General features: G+C 40.1%; 1 protein-coding gene across 1 annotated transcript in view; it reads right to left on the bottom strand.

Annotated features, from left to right (window-relative positions):
• Positions 1-22,830, bottom strand: part of SLC7A11 (solute carrier family 7 member 11) — a 54,340-nt gene extending 31,510 nt beyond the window's left edge. The window contains exons 1-6 of the mRNA XM_002191554.7: positions 22,156-22,830; positions 19,394-19,520; positions 15,343-15,458; positions 7,017-7,142; positions 4,546-4,645; positions 1,812-1,856 (exon numbers count right to left, since the gene is read on the bottom strand). Of these exons, the coding sequence (XP_002191590.6) occupies positions 1,812-1,856; positions 4,546-4,645; positions 7,017-7,142; positions 15,343-15,458; positions 19,394-19,520; positions 22,156-22,432 (791 nt within the window). The 5' untranslated portion in view covers positions 22,433-22,830. The remainder of the gene's footprint in view (positions 1-1,811; positions 1,857-4,545; positions 4,646-7,016; positions 7,143-15,342; positions 15,459-19,393; positions 19,521-22,155) is intronic.
• Between the last annotated feature and the right edge of the window lie 2,642 nt (positions 22,831-25,472).

Here is a 25,472-nt window from a genome sequence, read left to right as displayed (position 1 = left end):
AGAAATGCAGAGACACAGAACTGTTTGAAAAGTCACAAAGGGTGTAGACACCTGCACATTTAAGAAGATCACACAGTATTGGTGATAACCACATAATAATTTACAAATCATATTGCTTCTAGCTGAATTTAATTACACCACCAAGATTCTGCTCCTAACCTATCTCTCCATAATTTCCTGAAGTAGTAGATGTCCTGGACCAAAATCCCTTCACACCTATATTTAGTTTCACATTTAAAATCAGTCTGTCACACAACAATTTTTCAAAAGTAAAAAAACCTGTAGGTTGTCTTTTGGTTTTGGTGTCTGCCTCTCATGATTTTATATAGATGACAGATCCTTGGTAGTTAAACCCCAGGTCATCCAGCTTGAGTTGATATGTGTCCCAGGCCTGGGAATCTTTAGCTAGCTGCTCTCCACTGACTGACACAAATGACTAAAAATCACAGAAACCTTCAGGTTTGAAAAGAACTCTTAAGTCCACTGAGTCCAACTATTAAAACAGCACGGCCAAGTCCACCACTAAACCATGTCCCCAGTAATACTTTAAATACATCCAGAGTCATGTTTAACTAAACCTCAGCTCCTAAAATGGTGTTTTCTATCAGAACTGAAGATTGCCAGTGAAAAACCCATTTGTACAAGGGTATCTGTCATAATGATTACTCACAAATATGAATGCAGTGTTTTCCACCTGCATTTGTCTGGTCTCAGATTCTGGTCACGCCAATCTCACTCTACATATCCAGATCACATCCAAGAGTCCGCTAACACACAACACATCTCAAAGTCACTGAAACAATGGAAATCTGCCAGTCTTTCTATCAACCTCATGTTTTATCATCCATTTCCTGAAAATGATTTTCACAACATCTCTGAAACAGCACCAGGTTTGGTTCAGACTTTGAAGAAACCAACAAAAATCTACTGCATGCTCCCAATCAATGGCTTGGGGTTTTCTTTCCCTATATGTCTCAAATTCATATTATCTGAGTATACAGTGCTGGGGTTCCCTTTAAAATAATAAGTTTTAAAAGTAATTTGGTACCCAGCCTGCTATCTTATTTTAAAACCTAAGAAAATTATATTTAACCATTAATTTCTTTATCAAGTAAATAGTTTCTTTTCCTCAAAGAAAACAAATTGATCTGGCAAGGCACATTTTCTCTACCTTTTAGAAAACATTTGTAGCTTTTTATTACTGGCCCCATGTACCAAAGCACATCTACCAAAATAGATGGGACAAATCAAACTCTCCCTGACAGGATAACTGTCCATGTTTTACAGGCAGGTGATGTGGGAGTATTCATCTCTGGCTGGAAACAGGCTCCAACCCATATCCCATGTTCAGTTTAATTAATGGATGCTTTGTGACATATGTGTATTCAAGATCCTACATCTCTGAGACATCTAAAACAAGTAGAACTTGTATTTGATTTATATTTAAACACAGCAAAACTAACGAATATTGCAGCAGATAAGTTTCTTGGGCAAGGTTTCCCTGACAGGTTATCAGTAACTTCCACTGAAAAGAGCCACTGATAGTTACTTTTATCCTGAGGAGGAGAACCAGAGTCCTAGAGATCTACTTAATTTTCTGCACTCAGTGCAGATAAAAGCAGAATACATAATAAGGTCACAACAGACCAAAAATAGCAAATCTTCAAGCAGTTGCAATTCAAACAGATACCAGATCTGCTGGAAGGCAAGCAGCTTGACCAGCATACAGAACTTCTGAAGATCGCTAATTTTATAACATTTTAAATTTCACTACCATTTCTCAAAAGTCAAGCAAAACATTAAGTACGTACTTTTCAGGGTTTTCCACTTCTTCGGTAACAAAATTGAGGTAAAACCTAGAAAATAGTTATAAAATGTATTATAAGATTTATTCTTGTATTCTTATATTTTTATTCTGTATTTCTCTCACTAAGAATCAAGAAGATTCTTTTAGTTGAGCACTGCTGTTATTTACAGCAGGCTTTGCAGGCCCATGTTTGGATTAAGAAGAGTGTGATATTTAATCTTCCCTTATCCCCACACTCAGGAAAGGAATTCCCAGAAAAGACAGCAAAGCAGGAAAAGAAAAATACAGTAACTATGTAAAATCAGTGTGTAATTAAGTTAATTTTTTTCCCCTGACATTCTACACAGTTAATGGTTTATCCTGAGTCCACACATACACACACACATGCACACTTCAAGCTTTATATCCCATTTGTGCTGGCTGCCTTTTACAGTTTCATCAGAGTACTCAGTAAGGGCTCCTTAACAATACAAATAACTGAAGCCTTAGAAAAATCCCTCCTAAACCAAGAACTTTCACACCAGTTTGTAACTAACCTGGCAGAAAGTCTGGGAGCTTTGCCCCATCACAAGTCTTGCAGAAGAGCTGGGTTAGCAGAACAAGTTAACGCTGGCTCGTGTGTTTTAAAAATAGGGGTTTTGTGACTGCACATTAAATCCTTTATCACTTAATGCAAAAACATCACTACTTGTTTTTAAACTTTCTAGTGCATAGAGCACAGAAGAAGATTTAGGTTAGATATACAGAGGAAAGTCTGTCCAGTGAGGGTGGTGGAGCACTGGAACCTGTTGCCCAAGGAAGCTGGGGATGTCCCATCCCTTGGAAGTGTGCAAGGCCAGGTTGTATGGGGCTTTTAGCAACCTGGTCTAGTCTCAGGGGGATTGGAACAAAATCATCTTTAATGTCTCTTTCAACCCAAAACATTCTATGATAGCCCAGCATCAGTCCTTTTATTGATGCAAAGACATGTTTCCTTGCATTCTTTTCCCCACTTGTCCTTTTTCAGCCAACATTTTCCATACCCCATAGTCTACCCTTGCTCTGGGCATAATGAACCCACACACAGAAGAAATACTGCTTTTCTTTTCTTCAAAGCTGTATCACTAAAAGTTGGCAGTTAAAAGTTAACAGTCATCTGAGCCATGCATAAAATTCTGCCTGCATCCCAGGACACATCACCAACACTTCCAACACTCCTTCATATTCAGCTATTGATTTAGCCCCATCAAAATGAGAGTGCAAGGATATTGCCACCCCACTTAATGGTCTGCTCCTCTGTGATCTGAGGTGATGACAAAGAAAAATAGACAGCTGGGAAGAACCACTAGCCAAATTAGGTCTTTTTCCTATTAATTTCTTTTAATAAGTGGCAAATAAGTACCTTGAAATAAAAGTCAGATGGTGTAAAGGGGGGAAAAAAGGTCAATTTTTATTGCAAGGCTTTGAACTGTTATGCGAAAAATGGGAAAGAAGCAACAGAATTTGTGATGAAGCATTTTGTAGGAAAGAAACTCTGAATAATATTAAAGAACTATTGAAATTGCTTTTATCCAAAAACTTAGTTTAATATTTAAAAAGTGAGAAGCCATCACATGTATGGATATGAGAGACAGAGTCAGTTATAGGAGAGAGGGGGAAGAAAGTAGAGATTTTTCCACATAATCAATTCTATTTCTTTGAGGCTTCAAAATGCCAGGCTCTTTTCTTAAATATCTATCCCAGATAAAGGACTCTCTTGGGTTCCTTCCCCTGCTGCCATTTAGTATATAAAGTTCTGTTCATACTTCAGCGTGCACATTTATAATGCTCCTGCAACCAGGGAGTTACAGATGGGCAGAGAACTCCAGCACTCGGCCCATTGTCCCTTCAAATTAAATAAATAAACCCCTTATCTTTTGTGCAAGGCAAAGAACGTGGCCCCCTGTGAGGCTATGGAGAGCAAAGGGAAGACCTGCAGACAAAGCTGTCTCAAAATGAGCCCACTCTGTGCACTGCAGTCTGCTTTCTTCCCCCCAGGCTGCCCTCATGAGCATGAATAAATTGTAAAGGCAGATTCAAATCGGCAGCACCTTTCAAACCAGCTGCTGTGTACTTTGGAGGGGAAAAGAGAAAGAAAGAACTTGAAAAGTTCCAAGCAGGATACCTGAAGGTAGATTCTCATACCTTTGCTCACAGTCAATCACACCTGACTTTTGTGGAAGCCGGCTGCACTTCTTTTAAGTATGGCCCAAATCTCTCAGACCAAGAAGTGTAAAAAATCTTGAGATTTTTATTCTGTTTTCTGGTCCATACCAATGTCACTGATTCTCACTTGTCAAATGCTGTTTCCACAAAGCAAGGCTAAGGGCCACACAACTTTGTAACAGAATCCTAGATTTGTTTTTTATATAATTACTGACTTCTTAAAAAAAAATTAAATCTTCATTAGCCCTTTTATCCTGTTATTAAAATATTTAAAGAAAAAAAAGAAGAATATTCATTTCTTGTGGTGTGATTATTTTGGTGGTCAGTGCATGTTTATATATTGTACACTTTAATAGAAAAATCTTTTCTTTGAAGAGCTGCTTGCACAATGACCACTGAGTAAATGGAACAGTGGTGACAACTACCCTGGCTGCATGATGTAGCTTGGCAAAAAAAATTTAGAATGTGCTACTCATTGCTTCATATAAATAGCTTTGTTACAGCATATTAATGATTGTTTTCAGGACAAGTATATATAAGTTTCATCCACTTACCAGCCTGAATAGGCATACATTCCTGAATAGAAAGCAAGTGGTAATCCCATAACACTGGCATCATTCCCTGCAAAGGCATTTTTAAAGTGCTGTGTTTCTCCTGCAAAATCAAACAAAAAAAAAATGTTGAAAAATAAGCTCTTTGGTCATAACTACTTAAAAAAAACATAACACATCATGGAACATTTAATCACCCAGCAGTTCACTGATATCAAGTTCTGCTCTTGACCTTAAATTCTGACCCAACCCTTGCAGCCATAATCTGCCAACAATTGTAACAGGCTTTGTGGAATCTGTATTCATGCAATAGGAGAATTTGACCTATTAGATTCTTTCAAAGCCTTCTGAGCTTGATGACACTCACTGCTCTGTCATTTCCAGCAGTGACTTACATCAACATGAAAGAGCAGAATGAGCTCAGTAGGTTTTGACGTGGAAAATTTCACTTGTTCAACATTTTAATCAGAAGGAACTTTGCTGGCATTTCATGCAGAAGCAACATTTATAAGATAAATAAACCCGAAATCCTAAACATTTCTACCCTTTAAAAATGAGTCTAGTAACCCTGTACCATGATAATCAATACTGTATTAATATTACATCAAGTAAGAATTATCTACATATCTATAAATGCAAATATGCAACATTTTTGTTATGCTCTTATTCATTTACAAAGTGCTTTATTGTTTCTAAAATGTCCCCACCATATTCCAGGTTTCCTAAGAAGCAATGATCCTCCAGAGATACAGAGCAGGGAGAAACTTAATTAATTCAGAGATAAATTAGCAATGAGTCAAATCCACTACCCTTTACTCTGTTTTTACTAAGCCCTCAGTCAAAATTCCCATTGAAGCAGAGGCTTTTTGGTTAAGGGAGAAACTGTCGCCAGGAGAAGGTCCCAGTGGAGAATCAGGGACATTAGTTGTGCTACTTCAGGGCAACAACCCTCAAAGGAACCTGGGTTTACCTGCTCCAAAGGTCTAGAGAAGGTGAGGCGGATGGGAACAGAGAGAAATTTTGCACATTTCACATGTCATGTGCAACAGGAAACGGCATTGCAAGTGCCAGAAAGAAAGTGAAAAACAAGAAAACAAAAATAGTGAATCAGCAGAGTGCTACACAGGGAAACTTTTATTTCAGAGTTGGTATTAACCACAGAAAGCCGCCTGTCCCTGAGAAACTGAGCTTACTGCACAGACTGACACTGTGCTCTTGCTTGGCTGGAAGGGTTTGCAAACAGCAGAGAAGAGCATCCCCTGGGACATAGCCCAAAACTGAGATAGTTTTTGTTAGATAAAATCTGCTATCAATACACTCAAGAGGGCTCCCTGCTCTGCCCCTGTGTGCTCTGTGTGCTTGTTGTAAGGAGGGTGACCTGGGGCTTGTCCCCATCTCACACCAGCTGCTCAGAGGGCTGGAATGGGAAAGTCTCTACAGGTAGCTGGGCATTTGTCAGTGAAAAGAGAGCCTTTAAAAGGGCCTGTAGTGACAGGACAAGGGGAAATGGCTATAAACTGACAGAGGGCATGTGTAGATTACGTGTCAGGAAAATTCCTCCCAGTGACAGTGATGAGGCACGGGAACAGATTGTCCAGAGAAGCTGCCCAGGATGCTCTGAAAGTGTTCAAGGCTTTGGATGGATCTTTGAGAAACCTGACCTAGTAGAAGACATCTCTGCCCATGGCAGAGGGTTTGAACTAGATGATCTTTAAGGTCCCTTTAAACCCAAAGTACTGTGTGATTTTGCAGTGAATTGGGAGCCCCCTCTAGCACCACACACGTGTACCACGACTAGGGACTAGCACAGCACTGACTGACCAGAGGAGGGCAAGTCCTGTCATTTTAGTGCCACTTATTCTAGTTTACTTAAACAGATGGAGTTTAGATGTTAAAAACAAAATAAAAATTTCTGTAAAGAATGAAAATGGGAGCCATTTTACTAGATAAAAAAAATCTCTTTCCCCTGCTGCTCCAGGTAAAGATAGTCAAGCATGTTCCTCTCTTTCTTGCCATCATATGGAGCTAATGAAGTAGCTCCTCATCTCAATCCTCCCATAATTCAAGCTCTCTCAAGAGCACCAGTTTGTGTAAATCATCAGTCAGAGCAGCCATCCTGCCTGGGCTAGGCATGTGCTCTGGGGAGGTGCACGTGCATCTGCCTCTAAATCCCATCCTTCCCTGTCACAAAGTTCAGGCCAAAGACAGATTACAGAGAAGAGCAGTCCCTTTGCTCCTTTGAAAAGCAAGTCTGATTAGAATAGCCTCATTGGCATGCTGAAGGAAATACCAGTTCATCCCAGTGTAGTTCCACTTCTTATCAATGACATGACAGTACAGAGCCTCAGTTAAGCAAGCACAGACTAATTAAGAGATTTTGCTGCTATAAGCATTATGTGGTGGAGGCAAATGGGGAAAGACTGTTGAGGGTAAAGATAAAAGCTTTTTAAAAGCATTTACATTTCATTTCATACCTTTAATTAGCTGGATAACTCCAGGGACTATAATTATCAGAATTGCTACAAGCTTACAAAAGGTAAGGAACATCTGAATGCGGGCGCTCCAGCTGACACTTGTGCTATTCAGCACCATCACCAGCGCTGTGAGGAGGAAAAAGAAAAGTCAGAAAGAAATAATTGTCACAAAATTCTTTGCCAGCAGAGAGGTCACACAAATATAACAACAGATCCTGATGCATTAAAGGAAATACACCCTGATAACCTTCTCCAGCTCTTGTCCTCCCACTTCTCCCATCACCCTTCAAGGTACCACACCAAAGGCTTGAGCTGAGCCCCTATGCCTCACCCACTGCACTGACCATCCATCTGTCCCATCTCTGCCTGACATCCTTCTCACCAAATAAAAGCTTCATTGTCCCAGAATTGTCAGCTGCTGGCAGACAACTGGCTGGCAGGATGCTTCTTCAGATGAATGAAATTATTTGCCCAACTCTTGTCACTCCAGATTTCTTTGACAGCGCTGCTTTGAGTAGAGATTTGTATTTTTCACAAAACAATAACAATTAATAATTATATTGAACTTTCTCACCCTCATTTAGGCCACACATAAAGTTGTAACTGCTTTACCTCTGGTCCTCTTTTCCACGTTCTCCCTGCTTTTTGCTGCATCACCAGAGTTGCAGGAGGGCCAGAGTGCAGGTTCTGTGCCCACCCTTGCTAGGAATCAGTGAAGAAACAGAGACCTTTTACTTCTTGAAAACAAAGCCCAGGTCTGCAGCTCACTAGCATGTGGAGAGATCAGTGAGAAGGGTTTTTACATCCTGCCTGGACTGCTTGTATCTCCTCCAGCACCTTCTAGCATTTCCTACAGCGCTGACTGACCAGAGGAGGGCAAGTCCTGTCATTTTAGTGCCACTTATTCTAGTTTACTTAAACAGATGGAGTTTAGATATTAAAAACAAAATAAAAATTTCCTTCAAGAATGAAAATGGGAGCCATTTTACTAGATAAAAAAAATCTCTTTCCCCTGCTGCTCCAGGTAAAGATAGTCAAGCATGTTCCTCTCTTTCTTGCTATCATATGGAGCTAATGAAGTAGCTCCTCATCTCAATCCTCCCATAATTCAAGCTCTCTCAAGAGCACCAGTTTGTGTAAATCATCAGCCACATCACACATCTCAGGACACACAACAGCACAATTTGCTAGTTTGTAGGAGCTAGCATTATAAATCTGGCACGGCACAGGCTTCCTGCAAAAAAACCACTGATTTATCTCAAGTCTTTCATACAGTTTCTCTTCATAAGCAAGGTTAAAAAATATTTTAAAAATCTTCTCATTTCAGCTGAAAGTAGTTTGAGTTTAATGGAAGACTGAGAAAATTCCAAGTAATTCAGACCCCAATGCATTTTTAATAAAATAAAAATTTCAGGGGTGGGGGGAAATGTATTTTTCTAGAATTTTTATTTGTGAGAGAGACAGTTCCACTCTCAAATGAGCAATTTACAAGTCAATATATACTCACAACACCACCTAGCACAATTTTTTCACCAGAAAAAGATCTTGAAGATCAAAATCTTTACTCAGTTCTATATCTCACCATATTTCAGAGCTGAAGTGTTCTGAAGTCACAAAGAAATCGCTTGTACTTCTGCAAATTTTCACTTGAGACTGAAACACTTTTTTTTGTTTTTTTTTTTTTGTTTTGTTTTTTTTACTTCCTTGTATAATATCTTTGACAGGCAACAGGAAATCCCAGGGCCCTGATTCATTACTCTGTTGTTCCAATATTACACTGACATATCTTGACTCGTTTAAATTTTGAAAGATCCCTTTAGGTTGATGACTAATATTAGTGCTGTTTGAGTTCCCCCTTCTTTCCCTGGGACTTGATTACCAGCAAGACTGACAACCGTCATTTAAGCAAAACATATTTAAAATATTTATTTGACCAAAACTGTTAAAGTTAGAGAAATCTAGTGGCATAGTCAAGCACTAGCTTATTTTAATTTCCCTAGAAGACTCAGGATATCATACTTTTCTTCTGTAGAAAATGAAGCCCAGGCATGGACCAGAGCATGTCAAGGAGGAGTTTTTTGTGTAAGAGAATCTGGAATTTGATACCCAGCTTACTCAGAGTTCAAGTTGACTGTGGCAATCAGTCTGTCAGCCTTCCACAGGTCACAGGAGGTAACATGAGTGGGGAGAGCTCCTCCAGGTTTTCTAATGCATTGGTTTCACCTTCCTGATACACATATGAGAGTGTTACTGGGTGGTATGGCCTCAAACACTTCAGGAATGGGTCAGCCACAATTTCTCGGGACAACCTGTGCCAGTGTCTTACCACCCACATCAGAAAAATTTCTTCCACATAACTAATCTGAACCATCCCTTTTCCAACATGAAGCCACTTCCCATCATCCTATTGTCACAGATTAAGCCCAAATGGAAATTGAACCTGGCAGTTACTTGCTCAACTCCCCCCTTTCTCCCCCCTCCCACCACTGGAATGAGGAGGAGAATCAAAGTAAAACTTGTGGCTTGAGATAAGAACAGTTTAATAATTGAAACAAAGTAAAATACAGCACGAATGTAAATTATAATAATAATAATTATGATAACGAAAAGGAAAAAAAGCAAGTGCTGCACAGTACAATTGCTCACCGCTCACTGAACAGAGCCAGAACCCCATTCCCAAACCCAAATCAGATGCCCTTTCATTTAAATCCTCCCAGTTTATATACCAGGCATGATGCCCTATGGTGTGGAACATCCCTTTGGTCAGTTTGGATCACCTGTCCTGGCTATGCTTCCTTCCAGTTTCTTTTGTGAACTTCCTCACTGGCAGAGCATGGAGGCAGGATGAAAATGTCCTTGACTAGGGGTAAACTGGACTTAGCAAAAGAAAAAACCAAACCATCAGTGTGTTACCAACACCATTCTCATTCCAAAACCAAAACACAGCCCTGTAATAGCTACTGAGAAGAAATTAACTCTAACCTGGTTGAAACCAAGACACCTATCATTGCCCTTGTCAAAAGCCCCTTGATACAAATGTCCTTTGATAGTCCTGCATAAGTGCAGAGTTGGAGGATTGCAAGAGTAGTAATTCAGGTTGCAGAGCTGAGAGTTAAGTGCTTAGAAAATTTGAGAGTTTCTATTTTTATAAATACCAGTTACCAGTTTTATAGTTTTAAATTTTATTTTATTAGGCTATAAGAGTTTACAGTCTCCTTTATAATACAGTATAATGTTACATAATATAAATGCATTATTGCTTATTATATACTAATAATGATAGTAATGGCATTTTATAATAAAATATTCAGTGTTAATGGTTCTGTGTGCATGACACTTGTCTAGAAATGTGGGGCTTACATCAGTGCCGTGTACCAGTACCATAGTACTGGCTGTGTTAGCAGCTGGGCAATGAAAGGCAATGGGGAAGTGGAGTCATGAAGAAAGCTGCTAAAAAGCACGAAAAGATGATGACAGCTGTGCCAGGGCTCAGGAAGGACATTATATTCTGGGGCTATGGCCATTAGTCAACACCTCTCTTCAGAATAGGGCCTGTTGGAGATATTTAGAGAAACTGATTGCAGACACTTTGATAAGGGATCACAGCAAATATCAGAAGGAGCAGCAGTTTCCCAGGAAAGGGGAAGTGAAAGAAGGACTCAGGTCTAACTTTTCTAACTAAAAGTCAGGCATTGAGTGTGGCTGCATTCTCAGCGAAGAGACAGTTAGCTCCAGAGGATGAATAACAATACCTCTGTGAGATGCCTATCCCAGATGAGATAGTTTACCTTCAGGAAGTTCCCCTTTCCTCTTTCTCCACTGTATGGTGAGCACAGATTACATAAACTAAATACGTTACTGAAAACAAGATGAATCCTAACCAAGAGTATTGTGGAGGGAGAACAAAATGGGGCTCATGAACAATCAAACACAATGGAAACACCAATCGTGTTTTTCACAATCTCTTTCCTTCCCACAGACACAGCTATAGATGGATAACAAAATCTAATGGGAGAAGCAGCAGCAAGCATTACATCCTGGCCTACTTTTCAGAATGTATGTACTGTTACTTCAGCAGGAGACCAAGAACACTGCTTCCCACAACTCGTCAGACTTTTAGGGTCAAGGCATTCAAAAAATACCCCCAATTTTCAGACCCTAATGAGCCAATTAAAAGTCACAGGAAGCACAAAAGCACCTATCAGAGCATATTTGCAAGAGCATATCAGAGCATATCCCTGCAAGCCACGAGATATTTAATGTAAACTGCTCTTCTGAAGACTGTCAGCAGTAGAGAGTGGCATCTGCAACATCTGCCATGATAAGGGGAAAAAAGGCATCTAGTTATAGACTCACCTAGACACCAATAAAACTTGGGGCTGGAGCATTTGCCAGCCAGCATTGATAGACCTGTACAGCTCACCTCAGTTTTCGAGCATAACTTTACCTCTAACAGTCAAAGTTTGGGCTGACTTTGCTGGCAGACTTCTCAAAAAAAAAAAAAAAAAAAAAAAAAAAAAAAAAAAAAAAGGGAAACTGTATATTATTGCAGTGTAAAATGCCTAAAATACACACATAGGAATTAGTGCAAGAACTCATGGGAGTTGGTAAGTGGTTTTCAGCCTCGCAGTTTTTAATGGCTGAAACCTGCTTATTTGCTTTCTGATATGGAGACCATGTGAAAAGCCTGGAAAAGGCTCAGCTCCTATTCAGGATACATATTGATAGAAGAGTTTGATACCTTTGCACAGTGCAATTTATCCCTTCCTGTTACCATTATATTTAAGTTTACCATTAGGAAAAAATTAATAGATCAAAAAAAAAGCAATATATGAATATAGGGACTTCTTTTGCAATGATAGATGTGAAAAACACAGATTTTATGATTGGCTTTTTGCAAATATTAAAATGAATATTATATGTGTAATGTTAGGAAGTTATGCTGTATTAATTATTTTAAGTGGTGTGTTAAATATAGTTTTAGGTTACAACATAATGTTAAAATAGAAACTCTGGATTTTTTTACTAGCTCAAGCAAGGGATAAGATAATTCAGAAACTCTTCACACAGAGATAACAGCGACAGGACAAATTATCAGAAAAAGCAAACATTCTTCTACCTTCTCTCCATCTTCATGGTACCACCAGGATTAAGAGGAAGGAGTTGACAAAAACCAGAGAAATTCTTAATTTGCAAGGAATTTATGCATCATGTATGAGATGTATGAATATGCAACAGGCTCTTGCTTTTAAGGTTATTCCTTTGTTCACAAGGCATGCTTGCCATGGCTTAGATGCCAGAGAGCATCCGACCCGTAATTCTTTGCTTTTTATTGTCTTGTAATTGTCCTAACTCTAAATTTTTATTACTCTAATTGTATTACTATTTTTATAACAATTTTTTTTATTATTAAACTTTTAAAATTTAAAAAACCAAGTGATCAGCGTTTTTCACAACAGGCGTGGTGATAGGATGCTTCTTCATGTCAAGAAACAATAACTATGGAGGAGTCTATCATCTTTCACTTCAAGAGAAAAATGAGTTTTAAACTCTTTCTCCTAAAAAGACTACCTTCAGCATCAGAGCAAAGGTTGACAACATCCTTTTGCTTTGTGTCCTGGTTAGAAGCGCTTAATCTCCTGCTTGCATTTTCTTCTCGCGTTTTGGTTGGTTGGTCGTGGCAAAAAGAGAAAAACCATAATTAAGGCAACTAAAAATGAAAGCAGCATATTGTAGAACAGAAAATTTGTTTTTGCAGATTGTTCAAGATTGCTCTGAATAGGTGATTTTGAGGGGAATTTTGTGCCCAGCATGTGTTTTTCCTATAAATAATAAAGCAAGAACAAGGGATTTTTTAAATGTCACCATGTCCAGTAGTTGCATTTTAACTCTCATCTGATCTACATCTCCTCTGCACTATCATTCCTTTTTCACTGAAGAGGCACAGAGGGGAAATGGGGGGGAGAAGAATGGCTGCAGTCCCTCTATAAAAAATATTTTTTGATAGCTGGTAGAGAAGCAATAGTATGTGCCACTCCCCAACACAATCCTGGTTGCATCCATCTCAGTCAACCTTTTAATAATAGACTTAAGATGCATCAATAGAGATACAGACAGGGAGGAAAAAAGAAAAAAAAAAGGAAAGGAAAAAGCTGTATTGCGACAAGTATAGAAAAAACTGGGCTACAATACTAGCAGGGGTTTAAAAAACTCCCATGCTGGAGATTTTAATGCCAGTTTATACAAACATCTGTAAGAAATTGTTTCAATAACACTAATTGTGTTTGGGATCAGGGGATCACCTGAAGATTTTTCAAAATTTCTCCCTCTCCTTTCTAGTACAATGAGAACTGACAAGGTAAAACCCTCAGCCAAGGACAGAGTTCAGTGGTGCATCCCACTGCCTTTCCCTGTGCAATAAAGACATATACACAACCCATGCTCCCTCATCAGCCAAGGAAGGAAAAGGGAGCAGGTCAGGATGAGAAAAAAAGGCATGTCATTTCACTCTCTGATTAACTTAAAATTTGAAGTGGAAACAAATACTACTTTTTGCACCATTATATTGGATTACAAGATCTTCAGGGCTCCAAAGTGTCTGTTCAGCTCACCAACTTAATCTGACCTATCACTCTGCCTACATGCCCAATACCAAACATTCGTAACTGACATATCACTGTTTTTCTCAGCATCATCCCATTCACCACTACAAGTTTTCCACAAGAATCTCTACTTTCAGTGAAATGCCAGTTCATCCTAACTGTGCTGCACAGACCCACTTTGTACAGGAGCACCTGACCTCCCCTTTCCCTTTAGGCTGTGATTTTCTCAGCCTAACTCCACCTCCCCTGCAATGCTACTTATTTGTTCAATTACTTTGCCAAGCCCTGGCTTATCACACAGATTTTCACTTAAATTAAAAGTAATACAAACATATTTCAAATTGTTCACCTATTGTGCTTGAATTGCATACAATTAACAAAACACTTCGATGGAGTCCTCATTTAATATTCCTTTTGTCTCAGTGACCTTAATGTTACTGAACATCTGTTTCACTCTTATCTTGCACTGAAATGTTTTAGACAGACGTAGCTGGAAAAAGTCATTGACCTCAAAATTCAAACCCCTAATTCAATTATTCCTATGAAACCTATAGTTTGTGCATAATTAAGTTAGAAAGGAATGCAGTCACATACTGATTTTTTTAACACTCCCAGCAGAAAGGAAATCTTACCAAGAGAGCTCCCACAAAAAGCCACAGTAACCTGGAGACTGGAAATTTCAATGTCAATTGAACTCCTTGCCCCGAAGAAAGAAAAAGTCATCTGAACCTATTATTGTGCAAAACTGAAGGGGTCTCCTGTGGGCCTTTGATCATTTTGCATGTCTTAATTCCTTTTTCCAGTCTTTTTGTTTCTGATAAGTGCACTGAGCAAATGGAAGGGAACAATCTGTTACTAATTACTCAGGTCTACTCCACAATCCCTCCCAGCACAGCTGAATTCCAATGTGTGCCCACAAGGAGCCTTCTCACCTGTGACCAGGCAGACCTGGAAACAAACCTCTAAGGTTACAAGCTCCCATTCCCATCATCTTTTGTGCCTTCCAATTGCATCCATCCTCCACACCAGCCCAGGTACACTGTAAAGCCTCTGTTCTTAGGGAAGTGTCCCTCTTTCCACTGCAAATGTTGGCTTTCTGTAACCCTAAATGATCCCTTTTACACTATCTACAAAGTTAGCAAGTGCAGGACAACGAGCCAGCAACAACCATGCACCAGGCTGTGTGTTCTGCTCCCAAAATTCAGCTCCTGCTTTCTGAACCACAAGTGCCTCAACAAGGATTATTGCCAGGATGGAAAGAGTGGGACTGGGGAAGATGACCTCATGTTGCCTGTCTGCACACAAGAGAATTACATTTCTTCATGACATCATACTTGGCATTCAGCTGCCTCCTAAAACCAAGGTAGAGCAAAGCACTTAAAGAAGGTAATCATTCTTCCATATCTCTGGCATTGCCTCGCCGTCTCTTAGGGACTGGAATTGCTTCTACAAAAATAATGAAGATTTGGCCATAAATTCAAGAGGCAACACAATCAGCCTTGACAATAGATTTTCCCTGCCACTGATAAAGTCTGCTGTTCTTTTCACTCCTGCATTTGTTCACAAACACACTCGCCCAGGCAAAATGACACACAGGTGCCCCTGGCATTCGATGCACAGTAATTAATTATTTACACCAAGCAACAACCTGCTCAGTGTGCTATTTGTTTTCTTCAATTTATATAATCTTTACCCTCCCCTGAAACCTAAAATTGGACACTTACTGATGCCAACAGCTGTAATAAGTTTAACTGCAAGCTCTGGTATTTCACACTGCATAAAGAAAGGCTCCAAGATGTAGCGTCCAAATGCCAATGATATCACTGCTGTGGCAGCAGGGCTAGAGTGAAAGAAAAAACAAAGCCACAAAATTAATCTGTAATCATAAACTGAGAACCTTAATTTTGGTGCTTTCTTGTAGCTTTGCTGACATGTACCACAGTTTCTGAATGTAGCAGTACTCAGTGATTCTGGTCTTGACAGCGACACTTCTTACCAGGCTGGCTCTTACAACTTCCATGTTGCAAAGTAGTAATAATCAAAAAGGAAAATTATCAATAGAAATCTTCATTCACTGACTTGAAGTGAACACAGCCAGAATCAGATTACATGGGCAACACCCTGCACGAAAGTCAATGAATTTCTGTGGCCAGATATATCTCACCCCACAGAGACACAAGCAAATGCACCTTATTCAAGGTGAGAATTCTGGTTTACTAAAATAAACATCCAAAATCTAAGGTATTTTATTAAATTCTGAGACAGCCCAAATGGGATTTTCTAAAATACCAACAGAATCTTTTTTCGTTTTATTGACTAACAATTTCCTAGCACTGCAGGCAAGAGCAAAAATCCCTGTAGTATGCCATAGAATACCATAGAACAAAGGAATATGAAGAAAGACTTGTTTCTTTATTTGGTCATTTAGTGCTTTTCCTAGTAAGAGTTAAGTTCTCCAACACTCCACAAAGTTGTTGCATTTACAAATTTGAAATGCTCATAATGTTCATACAGCCTTTCTCTTTGAGAGTAGCTAATTGTTTGACAGAAGCTTTAGCACTAACATATATTAGTAGCAAATTAGCCTGTGCCTGCATGTTACTGTTCATGTTCCATTTGGGAGGACTTTTGAACTCTTTTTAGGAGAGCTGGTGGCATCTGTGGTTTATCACATGCACACTGTTGGACAAAAGGGCATATGATTCTCAAAGGATTTCTGAGCTGAGCAAGAGTCCATGCAAATTTCTTGTGAAAAAATCTGCAACACCTCACTTCACAGAATTTTGATGAAGATTCTATGGAACAGAGTAAAAATTCTGCAGAGATGTTGCTGTTCTCCATCAAACAATAAAAGAATTTTCCACGAGGGAGTTTGCACCCTGGAAACAAAGCCCACTTTCACTGGGTTATGACTCAAGCCAGAAGTCACACACTGTGTTGGACCAAGCTGCAGAGCAGCACAGAACAGAACAATCCTCCTCAGTAAGTTTCTGCATGGATGAACAAGGGCTGCTGCATATGCATCTGCCATGCACGGGGATGTTCCTCTCACTGGCCAGCAAATGGCTTTGCAAATTTTGTCTGGATTTTGACAGACATTTATTGACTTCTGTGCAATATTTCTAATTCATATCAGAAGATCACCAGGCCTCTGGTTTTTAAGTACTGCAGGTAGCCTGCCATAAGCAGTTTTGGAGTACCCTAGATCAGATGAAAGATCAGATCTTTGGAGCTGTCCTAGACTTTTTCCCTTGGTCTCAGCACCTTTCCCCAGAACTTGGATTTTGCCCTCCCATTTCAAGGAAAAGCCTTTCTTAAAAAGCAGTCACTGCTATCTATATCGCTATGTTTCTAAAAACATAGCTCCTAAATTACACCTCTAATAAATAGCTCTGACATTCCCACCTCTCAGGGGAGATGCTGCTGGCAGTGCAGTCAATCAGTGAAGGGGGGAGTTCAAAGAATGGAGCAGCATTAAAAAAACACATAGATGGGTGTTTAGGGACCCAGCTTAGTGGTGGATTCAGCAGTGCTAAGTTAATAGTTGGACTCAATGATATTGGAGGTCTTTTCCAACCTTACTGATTCTGTGCTTTTCCTTTTGCTGCAGTGTGTTTAGGAGCGGGTAGAAAGTGCATGACCAGCTTTCACTGAAGGGCAAGGATGCAGGAAGACACCAGATGAGGAGCAGGACAGGGTCCCAGCACATCCCACAGGTAAGTCAGGCACCTGGCAGCATGCTCTCATCCAGCCTTTGTTTAGCAGCCACCACAGTGAAGCTCAACACACAATGCATTCACATTGCTGCCTTCACTTGTTTGAAAGGTAGTTACTGGGGGCTTTTTAAAGGTATATAAATATGTATAAAATACACACAGCCTGGCTTTGGGAAAGGAAAAGGTTCACACTGAGTGCACTGAGTGAGAAGCAGTGCAGTTCAAGGCAGAAATAATCGGTATGTGGGCTGAGTAGTTAAGTGTGTCCTCCAGTGCCAAGCAGCAGCTTTAAAGAGACATATGAGAGAAGAAAATGCCTATTTTGATTGTAACTCCTCCACCAGCCTATGAGTGTGATAATTCTGCAATTTTTCAGACGAAAAACCAGTCTAGCTGAGACATGTGTGTGCAACTTCATCTGCTGAAAACAAAAATAAACAAATAAGAGGTCTCAAGTCCTTTGATGGAAGCAGTCAATTAGTTTCCTGATGAAGGAGTCAGATATAAAACTCTACACAGAGTTTCAGCAGTGCTGCTCTGTTCATCACAAGTTACAACATGTATTGCATCCTCACTGCCTCTCAGAGTGGGTGATTAAAGAATCCACTGATGTTCTCTCCCATGCAACACGATTATTTTCTGGGTGTGGGGCAGAGCATGATGACTAAGAACATTTATACAACACTCCTGGGACACTGTTGTGCATAAAAAAAGTAATTATTTTGTGAGGAAAGGAATTTATGATGCCTGGTTTCCTGTGGGTGTTTGCATCTAGGTTAATAAGTTGCCTCTGCCGAGAAAGGCACAAGTTAAGAGGGAGATTTTTAATACTGTTCCGTTTTGTGGATTCGCTGATGTGAAATGATATAGCTGCTCACAGAGACCTGTGAAAACATGGGTCTCGTTCCACTGCCTGATTTTCCCTCTTGGCAAAAGGTTCACACAGTTGAGACATCTGCCCTTTCACCACATATGACGGAAATGATGCAGTTAAGTCAAAGGTTACGTTTTGGTGGGGAGGTCGTGTTGGACCACCTGACATGGAAAATTATTTCCTCTGGAAACAACACAAGGATTTATGGATTCATAATGACTCAGCACCGTCAGCACTTTTAAACTCAACGGTGAATGCTAGGACTTGTCAGTGTTATGTAAACGTGGTTGTGGTTTGAAGCCTTGCTTGTGCCTCGTTTGTGACTAATCTGCTGATTTCGGAAGAGGGGAAAGAAGCGCCTAAGGCAGGGGCATGGAGCATTCCCAAAGTCTTTTTGTATACTGAGTTGCCCTGTTCTATGTGTTTCAAGATCTCCAAACTCAGAAAAACTGTAAAAACAAGAAGAGAAGCTACACGTGGGTTTGATACGTTGATCCGTTTACATTATGAAAGATTATTTGATATGATTCGGCATCTTCGAATTGTAATTCTTCTGCACAATGTCAAAGGCTGCATGAGTCACAGGCTTACACACCAAGGCAATATATTGGACATTTTAGGTCTGTGAAGGCAGTGTTCCTTTATTTGGTCACTTAGTGTTTTCCAAAGCAAGAGTCACGTTCTCCAACACTCCACAAAAACAAAAAATCAGGGCCCAATCTGACATCAAAAGCATACATGGTGCCCCTAACTCTGAAAACTACTGGGCAATAATTTCACCAGGAATTATCCCTGCATCTATAGACAACAGTAATTGCTCCAGAAGGTAACACCAAGACTGAAAAAAGGTAAAGGTGACTTCTCTCTTTCACTGTACCATATCTAGGTATAGCTAACAACATTATTAGTGACATCAATGGACATAGTAAGCTTAGCAAAATTAAGGCAATTTATTGAATTTTTGTGGCAGATAGTTTTCTTATTTCCCCCATGTATGTAAACATGTCTCCTTGAACATTTCAAAGCTGATGAGCAGAACAGCATTTTTAAACTCTCTGAAGCAATCATAGTGGAAGAACACAGTTAACTGACCAAAACATATTTGATTTTTTTTTTTTTTTTTGCCCAACATATATCAGAGATTTCTCTTTATGACTGACAAGTGCAGAGTCATGACACACTTACCGAATGATGAGTAGTTCAACCCAGACCCTCACAAATGCAGGTAATGGGCCAAAGGCCTCCAGGATATAGGTGTAGTGACCACCAGATTTCTTAATGCACGTCCCTAGTTCAGCATAGCAGAGGGCACCTGTGAGAATTCAATAACACCAACATGAGAGATATCCAGATATATATATCAAAACATTTATGGCCTAAACTATAGAGCTGCCATGGTATCACTACTACTTTTTATATTTTTCTTTTTTTTTCCAATTAATTTTCTACATTTTAATTCATTCAGCTAGACATGCAGTAAACCAAACTATTTATCCAGTTATATTTAAAGCCACAGGACAAGCTATTTGCAATTACTACTCAATATCTTGTGAAGAGGGACAACAAATTGGGGTGTCACAGCAGCCACCCTACTTCCCAGGCAGTCAGATAGCACCACTAAATGAAAGATTTCTGTCATCTTTGCTTGTTATCAAAGGCTGATCTACTCCTTTCAGCCTTAGAGATGCTTGGCTCAAACTCTGAAGGTCTGAAATTGTATCACCTCTCCTCAACCAGAGTCAAAAGCAAACAAAAGGCCAAAATTTGGAAGCAGGATCTGCAGAATAAGAATTTTCCTCAACGGTACTCCTAACATCTTCCATACAAAACTCAGGGGATGGCTTAGCCGCAGCTTTGCAAAACTGGTGGATTGTTTTGTGTGCTGCAAATGCAGTGAAAGGCCAGGAACCATCAGCGAGTTACAAAGCCGGGGATTCACAGCTGGAACACATCAATAGTGCTCCACAACCAATAAACAGAGGCAGCCCTCTTGGAAGACTCTGAGAAGCCACTAATAACCAGGAATAAAGTTTGTTAGCAATGTATCACACAGGGACAAGATCAGCAACACACACAAACTCATTTCAGCTCTCTTCCCTGCACGCCTTTACATCACAGCACTTTTAGATAAAAACTACAAGTTATCAAAACCACATCACATGTACAAGCCCATCAAAGCTGTAGCACATGATGACAAATTCTCCAGCCTTGTTCATTTGTTTTGTTTGGGGCATTGCAAAAATGTGTTTTATCTGCTATTCTTTAGCTTACCTGAAGATGTGTTTAAAGGCATCCTTACAGCCACATTAAAAAAAAAAGTGTTTCTGCATTTTCTTTTGCCAGCCTCTTCTGTTGAGGTTCAGGATGAAGTGAAATTGTGTTTTAATATATGTTATAAACACAGCCTCAACAAGATCTTATGTGACCTCAATGTGTGATTTAACTATAACTAAGTCATGAAGGCAATTAAAAATCAAAATATTACAAAAAAAAAAAAAAAAAGGAAAGAAAGAACAACCAAAAAACAAACAAACTGTAAAACTGTAACAGGTCCATTCTGAGAACAAGATACTATCTTTGGCTGTGCCAAATTACACAGTTCTTCGTATCTAGAGGTCTGGAAAGGGACCTAAAAATCTGTCTGATAAAAGAGAATGGGTTTATTTTTTTTGTTTTGATTTGGTTTTTTGTGGGGTTGGGTTTTTGGGGGTTTTTTGGGTACACTCTCTATTTCACAGCCAGAAGATTACTACTACTAAAGGTATAGCCATAAATGCAGTGCTTAAGCAAATTCTGGGTTAAATAACTCAAATGACTAAGGCCTTTTGACAGGGTTACAAATTGGATCTGAGGTTTTTCTTGCTTAGAGAAAGGAGAATTTTATTGCAGGCAGATCTTCCACATTTGTACAAGAGATTATGCTGCACATTGTACCCATACATTTATCATTTGACCCAAATGGGTCCTAGCTAACTCAACTATTTGTTTAGCCTGTAAAGAATATTTCTTTTAAGCTCAGCGCCAATTTACAAGGTGGCATTTGCATGTTCCACCTATTAAGTAGACACTTAGTCCCTCTTTGTCCTCTTCACCTCCTGCCAGTAAACAAGCAGTTTCCCTTTTAAATAAAGCCAATATTCATGTTAGTTCTTCAGTTTCTTTGAGATTAACTCATTAAATAGGTCAATGAGCCCTCTGTCCCACAGAGGCCAGGGTGGGGTTTTCCACTCTGAATGAGGGTTTTGTGTACAGAACAACTTAACTGGACTTCTTCAGAATTCAACACTCTTCGGGAATACAAAGAATTAACAAAAACTGCCACAATAAGCAGTAATAAAACTCCCAGGACAGATTTGCTTCCATCACACTGTTTTTTTTGTAGCCCAATCTTTCAAAGCAACATCACAGGTGAGGAAGGAAGAGCTGGGAAGAGGGGTTATTAGAATTATTGCTTTGCTCCCCTTCATGCAATACAGCTTACATAGAGTAGGAATTATTCCTCTCAGACCTTGCTCTAGCCTCTGGGGAACTAGGTTGAGCTGTCTAAACATTTCAGTGGTGATCTAGCGGTGTGCTCATCCAGCTGCCAGGGCTTCATAAGCAAACCATAAATGCATCTTACAGGAGAAAAACATACACCACATTCTACAGGGAAAAAAATGCTCATTTGGTTTTTCTGTTCCTTTAGGGATTCATTAGGGGAAAAAAAGAAAAAAAAAAGTGCTAAAGTGCTTCCAGCTTTCACCAGCTGGTGCTGGGAGCAGAGGGACAGAGGTTAAAATTTTTGCAGCCTCCACAAACCCATTGTGAAGCACAGACCTTCTGTAGTCCCATTGGTGCTCAAGCTCTGCACTCTCACTTCCTATCCAATAGTAAAATCAGAGAAATAATCACAATAATTCACCGGCTGCCCCTCTAGACCAATTAGAAACTTTTCAGGCACTTACCAAAAAGCGAGAGGATACCACACACTGTCCAGACAGTCAAGGACATGCCCACGCTACCCGTGTTCTTCAGGATGCCTTTGGGAGAGATGAAGATGCCAGCTCCAATGATAGTGCCAATTATGATGGATATCCCCCTCAAAAGCGTCACTTTCTTCTTCAGCACAACTTTTCCCTCCCGGGTTGGCTGTCCACTGTCCGTAGAGGACAACTTGCCATTAGCTTGTCCCTGCAAGTAGCTTCCATTAGAGACCGTGGGCACAGCAGCTTTCCTGAACATGCTACAGTGCCACCAGCACGCTGCTGGCAAGCACAGGCAGAAAAGTTTTCAGCAGAAACGGAAGGTTTGTTTTTTTTTTTTTCCCTCTCTGTGTAGCCAACTACTTTGTCTCTTCCTCTGTTTTCTCTTATCTTTCCAGCTGCTCCTACACACAGGTAACAAGTTGTTAAAGAGTATGTGAGCCCTTCCTGTGATCCCAGCCCAGCACAGGAACACCTGCGTTTTCACCCTGTGGTACTGCCCTATCATTGGAAACCAGCTCAGCTTCCGCATGGACTTGTATTTAAGCTCTTGTCATCCCAAGTTACTCCAGCTGAATGATGATGCAAATTCTCCAGGTTTGCATCAGCCATTTGAGAAACCTCTGGCATTACTCAGCATTTCTTTTTTTTTTTTTTCCTCTTCCTCTTTTTTTTTTTTTTTTTGGTTGTTGTTTTTTTTTCCTCCTTTTTTTTTTTTTTTTTTTTCCTTTTTAAACTGTAGGGGCATGTTGTGCAGCTGACCCGGGGGTGGTGAGAAGAACAAAGCACTCGCCAGCAACTCGAGCCAAACCTCACTAATCAATGCAAGCGTATCACCCTCGACACCCCAAGACACGCTCCCAATTTTTTTAAAGCAGCTCAGAGCCAGAAACAAAAGCCTGCCTAAACACAAAGCTCGTCAGAGCACGAGGAAAAGAAATCAAACAAGATACGTCATTCCTGGGTCTAATCCAACTTCATTCTCGAAAAAAACTCTCAACAAAAAGTTCCGTTTGCAGGGGCTGAACTTTCAGCGCCGCAGTTGATTCTCCTCTCCCACGTCTATATTATAAATTTTGGAAATCTCTGCAGGGATCGGGATCCACACAGCCCTGGTGTTACCCCGAGTTACTCAGCAACACCCCCAGTCAGCCTAAGGAGCACACGGGCGTTATTTCCATGGAAAAGGCATTTATTTCCATAGGGGACAGCTGTTAGCCGGGATGCCGGGAGCCAGCCCCGCATCACTTTTTGTTAAAATGCGCTGCGAAGGTTCGCAGCCACCTCCCTGTGTGTGTGAGCGGGCAGGAGCAGGGCAACACCCCAGAGCACAGCATCTCCGACAGCTCAGGAATCAGAATAGCTTTTTTGTGTCCTCCCTGATAACACAAAAATCCGCAGAGCTCCTCTGACCAGATAAACAGGTCATCGGATGCATAAATACATTTTCTTCGCATCATCATTCAAATTCAAACTGAGCAATCGAGGTGCTTTCTCCTAAAACTGAGCAAAAATCAATAGCCTCCAAGCATTTTTGACCTAATCAAGGGACAGCCTTTATAACATATGCCAAAGGGGGGAAATTCTTCCCGGTATAACTATTGCAGCTGCTAATAGCTTCAGATTAGATCAGCGTAGTGAGAGGTTATTGCTACAGTTACTGCTCTTACAGGTATTGCTTAATTAGTACCTGGGTTTGGGACTAAAAAGAAGATCAGTTAAACCATTTTATCCTTCAAAAAGAAGGCACTGAGCTCAGAGCACAAATGTGCTTTCAAATTTATGTGAGAAAGAAGAAATACTGGACTAGCAACATGCTGCAACTTTCAAACTTGAGTGTTTTTAAAGCCTCATATTTTCAGTTATAACTCACCTGTAACAGCTAGCACTGAGATAAAAGAAGGCATAAAAAAAAGCTTATCTGGTTTAAATGCACACAGGTAAAAAGCAAAGTGATTGTAGCTTTTGGCTGCATGGCAATCAAGTAGTGCTTGTCTGGTTTTCTGAATATATCCTACTTCTGCTTCCACCTACTGATGTGTTCAGTGGCTGATCCCTCACTTGGCAGCTGATCCCACATGTGACTGCACAGGCTGATTGCAGACAGGACCTTCCCTGTCACCCCACAGTCCAAACCGAGCCAATTTCCATGGCACTAGTGACAAATAAAGCCAGGACTAGGTGGCATGTTGTGCCAAGATGGTTTCTCTTGATGCACGTTCCACAGGCTGCCCCCCAATAGGATTAATCAAATCAAACCAGCAAAAAAGCATTAACCAGAGAACTGAGTTGGGCTGGTGACCTTTATCTTAATTTTCAAAGGCTTTTTTAATGAAGAAGCACATGACATCTTCAAACATCTGATACTTTAAGGTAGACATTCTTAACTAATGTTTACCCTTTATTTACACAGGAAGTTGGTTCCAAGATCAAACCAAAGGCTCAATAACCAGACAACCCCGAGGCAGCTCCCAGTAAGCCAGTTGTCTGTAACAACCATCCAGTACAAATCCTGGGCACTATAATGGCATTCCAATAGCATTTGATTACTAGCCAGAAGAATACATGTTTCCCCTTTGGGCATAGCAATTAACACTCTCCCACGCAGGGAAAAGGGTGCTTGCTCCTTCAGTGGTGTGGGGATAGCATGCAGGCAAAGCTTAGGACTTTGTGTCATTCCCAGGGAAATTTATAAGGAAGGACCAGAGGAAGGCTGGATGCAGAAAACTCCTTTTCCTAACTTCTGGCAGCTTGCTGGAGATCTCATTATTTGTAGCCTTCCAGGGAGTATGCTTGTTTACTTATTCTTCACAGCTTCTCAATGCTATCCACTAAAAATAAGAAAAACAGGAGCTTTTCTCCTTTGAGTTCCAGCCTTACTTCCAATTATTAGTTCCACTCGGGATAAGGAATATTTATTCTGGGAATTTCATGAGAATTATCCATCAACTGAGCTCAGTCCTGAGGAGCTCACAAAGCTGGAAGAGGGTCATAACTTTCTGCTGAACCCACTTACAGTATACTCACAACATCTCTTATTATTTGTAACTCACCAGCCACTTTTACTTCAATTATTCCTCACAGAGAAAGGACCACTATGCAAACACAACAAACAATGCTCAGTGTCTTTTCAAAGAGCTTTTCTGAAAGCACAGGGCTTAACCTGTCCAACACTCAGAACAGCCCCATTCTCCCATAAAAACTCACTCTAAAAGCGGAACAAAAAAGGTGCAATTTTCTTTAGACTGATGAAATTATTTGAAGCAATGTTTCTAAAAAATATGTTCTGAAAATAAACC

This window comes from Taeniopygia guttata, chromosome 4, assembly GCF_048771995.1.
Source record: "Taeniopygia guttata chromosome 4, bTaeGut7.mat, whole genome shotgun sequence".
Taxonomy (NCBI): Eukaryota; Metazoa; Chordata; class Aves; order Passeriformes; family Estrildidae; genus Taeniopygia; species Taeniopygia guttata.
The sequence above is the reverse complement of the archived record's forward strand: the minus strand, read 5'-3'. Positions and strand labels throughout refer to the sequence as shown.